The sequence below is a fragment of the Rhinopithecus bieti genome, unplaced genomic scaffold (genome assembly GCF_001698545.2).
Source record: "Rhinopithecus bieti isolate Rb0 unplaced genomic scaffold, ASM169854v2 scaffold_72, whole genome shotgun sequence".
Lineage (NCBI taxonomy): Eukaryota > Metazoa > Chordata > Mammalia > Primates > Cercopithecidae > Rhinopithecus > Rhinopithecus bieti.
This window is the reverse complement of record NW_016803042.1, coordinates 502,485-510,127: the sequence shown is the minus strand read 5'-3', so window position 1 is coordinate 510,127 and position 7,643 is coordinate 502,485. Positions and strand designations below refer to the sequence as shown.

At 46.8% G+C, this 7,643-nt stretch overlaps 1 protein-coding gene across 7 annotated transcripts in view; it reads left to right on the top strand.

Moving 5' to 3' along the window:
- Window positions 1-2,934: 2,934 nt before the first annotated feature.
- DNM1L (dynamin 1 like) overlaps window positions 2,935-7,643 on the top strand; it is a 66,799-nt gene continuing 62,090 nt past the window's right edge. For 5 of the 7 annotated variants that reach the window (XM_017886606.1, XM_017886458.1, XM_017886407.1 and 2 more), the window contains exon 1: window positions 2,941-3,200. In XM_017886606.1, the coding sequence (XP_017742095.1) occupies window positions 3,099-3,200 (102 nt within the window). In that variant the 5' untranslated portion in view covers window positions 2,941-3,098. Of the gene's footprint in view, window positions 3,201-7,643 lie in introns of all 7 variants that reach the window. The other 2 variants (XM_017886173.1, XM_017886537.1) reach the window with 2 other exon arrangements.

Genomic DNA, 7,643 nt, shown 5'->3' with positions numbered 1-7,643 from the left:
TTCTTTCTTTTCTTTCTTTCTTTCCTTCTTTCTTCCTTTCTTTCTTTCTTTCTTTCTTTCTTTCTTTCTTTCTTTCTTTCTTTCTCTCTTTCTCTCTCTCTCTCTCTCTCTCTTTCTTTCTTTCTTTTTTTTTGAGACAGGGCCTCACTCTGTCACCTAGGCTGGAGTGCAGTGGCATGATCACAGTTCACTGCAGTCCCCACCTCCCAGGCTTAAGTGATCCTCCTACCGCAGCCTCCAAAGTAGTTGGGACCACAGGCATGCACCACCATGACAGGCAGGCGAATTTTTTTTGTATTTTTTGTAGAGACTGGGTTTTGCCATGTTGCCCAGACTAACCTTGAACTCCTGACCTCAAGTGATCTGCCCATCCCAGCCTCCCAAAGTGCTGGGATCACAGGCGTGAGCCACTGCATCTGGCCTCTTCTTATGCTTTCCATAACACAACCAGTCATAGTACCTTACCCAGTTATAATGGTGTCATCACCTGTCTCCTGTGTTAGACTGCAAACTCAGGAGACTGAGATGATGACTGTCTTGTTTGTCACTTTCTAAGGACTGGGATGCATCATGATTTAAAGAGTCAAAAATCCCTGTCTTCTAGGAGCTGATAATCTAGCAAGGGGATAAAGGTAGTACACAAGTTCAATATGCAGTATGTTAGAAGGAGATAAGTGCAATGGAGAAAAATAAAGTAGGTGGGGCGGGGGGCTTTCTCCTCATCTGCTTGCTTTATTTATTTATTTATTTATTTATTTATTTATTTTGAGATGGAGTCTTGCTTTGTTGCCCAGGCTGGAGTGCAATGGCAGGATCTCGGCTCACTGCAACCTCTGCCTCGTGGGCTCAAGCGATTCTCCTGCTTCAGCCTCCTGAGTAGCTGGGATTACAGGCATGTGCCCCCACACCTGGCTAATTTTTGTATTTTTATAGAGATGGGGTTTCACCATATTGGCCAGGTTGGTCTTGAACTCCTGATCTCAAGTGATCCACCTGCCTCGGCCTCCCTAAGTGCTGGGATTACAGGCATGAGCCACTGCGCCCGGCCTTTCCTCACCTGTTTTAATTCTTTACTCAAATGTCACCCTTTTACTTTGAGATAGGAAATCTTTGGAGGTTTGGAGTAGAGGAGGGAGGGATACTATCTGTCTAAAAAGAAAAACAACATTTATAAATATAACAGCATGGGCTGGGCATGGTGGCTCAGGCCTGCGATCCCAGGACTCTGGGAGGCCAAGACGGGCGGATCTCTTGAGGTCAGGAGTTCGAGACCAGCCTGGAGCTAACATGGTGAAACCCCGCCCCCCACCCATCTCTACTAAAAATACAAAAATTTTCCCAGCGTGGTGGCGGGTGCCTGTAATACCAGCTACTCAGGAGGCTGAGGCAGGAGAATCGCTTCAACCCAGGAGGAGGAGGCTACAGTGAGCTGAGATTGCGCAACTGCACTCCAGCCTGGGCGACAGAGTCAGACTGTGTCTCAAAAAAAAAAAAAAAAAAAAAAAAGAACAGTATGAGCAAAGAGCGAGTAAGGCAGTTATCAGATGTCTACTTTGCCAGGAATCAGGCCACAGCAAATAAAGGTTTATACATAATATCGATAATAAATGCCTAGCTTCCCCTGTAAAACTCCAATACTCTTAATATTTTTTTTTCATGAACACCTCCCCCACGCTGCTCGGACTCCTGCTTTTTTTTTTTTTTTTTTTTTTTTTTTTGAGAAGAGGGATCCTCCTGTTGACCAGGCTGGTCTCGAACTCCTGGCTTAAGCGATCCTCCTGCTTCCGCTTCTTAAAGTGCTGGGATTACACCGCGCTCCGTCCTGAACACGCGTTTTGTTTGTTTGTTTGTTTTTGAGACGGAGTCTCGCTCTGTCGCCTAGGCTGGAGTGCAGTGGCGCGATCTCGGCTCACTGCAAGCTCTGCCTCCCGGGTTCGTGCCATTTTCCTGCCTCAGCCTCCCGAGTAGCTGGGATTACAGGTGCCCGCCACCACGCCCGGCTAATTTTTTGTATTTTTAGTAGAGAGGGGGTTTCACCGCGGTCCCGATCTCCTGACCTCGTGATCCACCCGCCTCGGCCTCCCAAAGTGCTGGGATTACAGGCGTGAGCCACCGCTCCCGGCCTGTTTGTTGTTGTTGTTGTTGTTGTTGTTTTTTTTTTTTTTTACGAAACCCCTGGAGAACCCGCGTATTCTAACCTGGGCTGGTTTTTGTATTTTTGCAAAATAACACTCCACACATTCTAGTATCAGCGTACAGATTTTTTTTGCACCCAGTTTGGTTGTCTGCGGCCATAAGCTGTTCTTTAAGCCTTTTCCAACCCGTTCTTCCAGAGAAAGTGTCTTCATAAGGAAGTGACATTGGATAATTGAGACACATCATTGTGCTTAACACATATTCACACCCGGCACTGTCACATCCATCGTGCCTTGAGGACAGGCATAAATGTATGGTTTTCCGGCCGGGCGCGGTGGCTCAAGCCTGTAATCCCAGCACTTTGGGAGGCCGAGACGGGTGGATCACAAGGTCAGGAGATGGAGACCATCCTGGCTAACATGGTGAAACCCCGTCTCTACTAAAATACAAAAAACTAGCCGGGCGAGGTGGCGGCGCCTGTAGTCCCAGCTACTCGGGAGGCTGAGGCAGGAGAATGGCGTGAACCCGGGAGGCAGAGCTTGCAGTGAGCTGAGATCTGGCCACTGCACTCCAGCCTGGGAGACAGAGCGAGACTCCGTCTCAAAAAAAAAAAAAGTACGGTTTTCCTCCTGCGCTCCCCGCCCGCTCCTAGCCTTTGACCAGAGCCCGCGCAGCATCCCAGCCCCAGGCAAGGGCCTGCCGGTGCCCGCGCAGCCTCCTGGAAGCCGTGGGCACTAGCGTTCCTCCGTGCCAGAACTACAACTCCCAGCAGGCCTTGCTCCTCTTCGCCTCCCTCGCAGCGCATGGCCTGCCGGGAAGGGGCAGGTAGCTGGCGGGCCCGGTCCAATGGGTGCCGGCTTCCGAGGAGAGGGAGGAGGAGAGGAGGAAGGAGGCGAACTCTGGGCCGCGGCCCCATTCATTGCCGCGGCCGGCGGGCACTGGGGCCCCGTGTTTTCAGAGTCATGGAGGCGCTAATTCCTGTCATTAACAAGCTCCAGGACGTCTTCAACACGGTGGGCGCCGACATCATCCAGCTGCCTCAAATCGTCGTAGTGGGAACGCAGGTGAGAGCAGCAGGCGGCGTTCGCTCGGGACAGACCCTGGCCGCAGGCCTGGTCGGTGCTGCGGCAGTGCCCACTCCCACGCCAGCCTTTGCGGCCTGTGGGAGGAGGGCCTTGCTGGGGGCCCCAGGACTCTCCGGGCTCTACCGCACCCGCCCGCCCGCGGCAGCGTTGCATCGAGGCGGAGAATCCGGGGCCCGGCCAGGGGCGGAGCCGGCGCGGCGGGCCTGGATGGCCCGGCGGGTCCCGGGGGCAGGAGAGGGAAGGATGGGCCGGCGGGCGGAACTGAAGTCCGCTGGGACCGGGCGCGGCCTCGTCCGCTTACCGCTGCCTCCAAGGGCACCTGGGGGACGCGCGGGGCACTCGGGGCCGCGCTGGGCTCGGTGGGTTGGCTGTTCCCATCTCGGTTGGCTTTCGTTCGACGGGTATTTTATTCTCCTTGCCTTGCCCAGGGACTGCGGAGTTAGTTTTGGAATCGCGCTGTTGAGGCTGGGAGACGCTACCGTGCGTGAGCGCCAGTGTTTTCCTGCAGTGTAATCCCACCAGGTCTCGAGAACGCCGAATAAGCATTTAAAAAACAAAACAAAACAAAACAAAACGTGTATCTAGAGTTCTGCGGGTGTTGGGAAGGAATATCCGATTTTCTGCGTAGGCTGTGGTTTTGTCTTCCACAGTTTTGTGATCGTTACCTAAATTGGGCATCAGTTTCTCCGGTCTTCTCATAGCTGACTCTTTTTTTTTTTTAATGCAGAAATGTTGAGGAAATAAATGTTATTTCTAGAGTGACAGAGGAGTGTAAGTTTCCTTTTCTCTGCCTGCTGCTTTTATTGACCTAGGAATCATAGGACTTCGATTAGAGTTCAGAGAAACGGATTTTAGAAATTAGTATACTGATTTTAAGTGCCTTCATTTCTTAATAGTATGTTTTCTATTGAGAAGGTGACGGTTTCCCCATCATTTTCCATGAGGTACATAGTATAGGGTATAAATATTATGAGAAGGAACTTAGTGTTCAAAGTATTAGTGGCTATCCAGACACTGGAAACTATAGACATCCCGTACTCGTTTGTTTGCTTGGCTTTTGTTTGTTTTTCTTTTTGAGAAGGAGTCTTCGCCCAGGCTGGAGTGCAGTGGCGCGATCTAGGCTCACTGCAAGCTCTACCTCCTGGGTTCACGCTATTCTCCTGCCTCAGTCTCCCGAGTAGCTGGGGCTACAGGCGTCCGCCACCACGCCCAGCTAATTTTTTGTATTTTTAGTAGAGACGGGGTTTCACCATGTTAGCCAGGATGTTCTCGATCTCCTGACCTTGTGATCCGCCCGTCTCAGCCTCCCAAAGTGCTGGGATTACAGGCGTGAGCCACCGCACCCGGCCTGTTTGCTTGGCTTTTAAATAGTTGAAGCAATAGAAATTGTTTTAGAAACACATTTCCTTGGTCTGCGATAGGATTGGGAAAGATTCTGCTCAATCTTGCCTACATATTCTAGTGTTTGTAACACTTAAAATTTGTAATGTTTGGAGACTCAGAAGCATCAAACATAAATTACAAGGAATATTTTTTATTGAACATAATTTTGTTCAGTCAGGGACATGTAGTAAGTGCTCTGTAAATATTTTGAATAAATATTGCTCACTCTAACCACATAATGTTTTAAAACACTGGTACTTTTATCATCAAAACCAGTTTTGTAAAAGAATTAGAGATAATATAAATTGAGTCTTTGATAGTAAGTGATTCAGAAGTGTCTCCTAGCTGCACACTACAAACTTTCCATATACTTTTAAAAGAGATTCTCAGTGCTTTTTAAGAATGAAGAAGTAAAAGAATTAGGGATATAGTGTGTCAGCATAGTTTAAAATCAATACTTTTTTCTTTTTACACAAAATAGAGTTTATTTCGGTCGGTAAACCTGTTGGCAAAATACAGAGTGGCAGGAGAGAAAAGTAAAGATCCCATCCTTCTGAAAGCCATTAACGTGCAGAAACCATCCTAGAACTGACTGATATGCTGATACTGATATGCTGTATCTGCATGTTGATGTTTGACATTTCTCAAGAGGTCAGTTTTTCTGCTTGATTTAATGAGGGTTATCTCCATTTACGTTCTTATTAACTGATAATCAGTCTTTTACTCAAGTACAGAAGAAATACAGAATAGAAATTATCCAAGGTAGGCAGATCACTTGAGTCCAGGAGTTCAAGACCAGTCTGGGCAATGTGGGGAAGCTCCATCTCTACAAAAAATACAAAAATTAGCTGGGTGTGGTGGTGTGAACCTGTAGTCCCAGCAACTCAGCTGGCTGAGGTGGGAGGATCACCTGAGCCTGGGAGGTTGAGGCTGAGGTGTGTGCAGGAGTGCATATCACTGCACCCCAGCAGAGAGAGAGAGAGAGCGAATAGAAACTATTTTCTCCCCACACCACCGTGCCCCCCCCACCGCCTTTTTTGTAGTGTGTTGGGGAAACAAGAATATCTTCTTGGTTTGGATACTAGTACACCATTACTTTGTGATGTCTGCCATTTTTACTGTTTGCTATTATGTAACATATATATACCTCACATTTATATTTAATGGAGTAGTTGTAGTGAGTGAATTCCAGACATATAAGTGTTTTGTACTTAGTTCTGCCTAGTAAACCTATTGGCAGTAATCATGTCTTCAGAATACAGGTTTAAATTTGCCAGGTACTATGGTGTGTGGCGTGTGCCAGTAGTCCCAGCTACTTGGGAATACTGCCTGAGTCCAGGAGTTTTAGGCTGCAGTGAGCTATGATTCTGCAATGGCATTCCAGCCTGGGCAACAGATGAGACCCTGTGTCTTAAAAAAATTTAAAAAACAACTACAAGTGTAGTGTCTATCCTACATATTATCCATACCTTAAATGGCTTCAGTTTCTATCTTGTTAAACTTTTTGGAACGGTGATTCTCAGACTCGAGTGTGTATTAAGAATCACTTTGGGTTTGAGTTTGGTTTTTTTTTTTTTTTTTTTTTTTTGAGATGGAGTTTTGCTCTTGTTGCCCGGGCTGGAGTGCAATGGCATGATCTCGGCTCACTGCAACCTCTGCCTCCCAGCCGCAAGCGATACTCCTGCCTCAGTCTCTCGCGTAGCTGGGATTACAGGCATGCGCCACCACGCCTGGCTAATTTTGTATTTTTAGTAGAGATGGAGTTTCTCCGTGTTGGTCAGGCTGGTCTCAAACTCCCGACCTCAGGTGATCCGCCTGCCTCAGCCTCCCAGAGTGCTGGGATTACAGGTGTGAGCCACCGCGCCTGGCCAAAGAATCACTTTGAAAATAAGTTTCCTGGATCCTATCCCCAGAGATTTTGATTTAATAAGCCTGAGGTGGGTGAGGGACCATAGGTGATTCTGATACAGATGGTTCCTAGATCCTAATTTGAAAAACATAGTGAATCATTGGATTTTAAAATGCATGATACTGGAAAAAGCAGGAAAATTAGGGGAAGTTGAATCTATGGCATACTACCATCCGGTACCATGCTGACTTTGGTGGCATTCTTGCTCTGATATATCACTTCCCAGGCAAACATTGCTGACTTCTAAATGTTTTAAACTTTGTTTTTATGAAATGCCCAAGTAACACGCATTTGGGGGCTAGGGACTTGGAGGAGTGGAGGTGAGGGACTCATGTTTACAGCTATCAATCATTCACATGTTTTATGTGTTAGCTAAATAAATTGTTTTTCTTTTTTGCTAGTAGGGACCATCTGTGAAATGAACAGACATAGTGGGGAGAGAGAGAAGTCTGATGATACTTTTAGACCATGGTGTACTTTGCAGGTAGAGGAGATAAGACTTAAAACAACTTTTGTGACTCAACTTGGGAAATTTAATCCTATTTCTTAAATTAAGAATTGGAAAGGGGAGCCATCCAGGTATGTAATCTAAACTACCACTCAATATAGGTATCTGAATACAGATGACGTTAACCTGAGACTCTGGCTTAGTGTTCCTAGTAATGTACTTTACTCTTTTTCTTTTATTTCAGTGATTTCAGCATTCCATCTTCAGTAATTCAGACAAATGTAAAAGGAAAACAATTTGGATTTTATTTTTTGAGGGTCTGGCTCTTTCACCCATGCTAGAGTGCACTGGCATAATCCATAGCTCACTGTAACCTCGAATTCCTGGGTTCAAGCAGTCCTCTCGCCTCAGCCTCCTGAGTAGCTGGGATTACAGGCACGCACCAATATGCCTGGCTAATTTTTAAAAAAAAATTTAAAATCGCTGCCTTACTATGTTACCAAGGCTGGTTTCAAACTCCTGGGCTCAAATGATCCTCTTGCCTTGGCCTCCCAAAGTGCTGGGAATATAGGTGTGAGCCACTGCACCCAGCCTAAAAATAATTTGGATTTTATTTTATTTTATTATTTATTTTATTTTATTTTATTTTATTTTGAGGCGGAGTCTCGCTCTGTCTCCCATG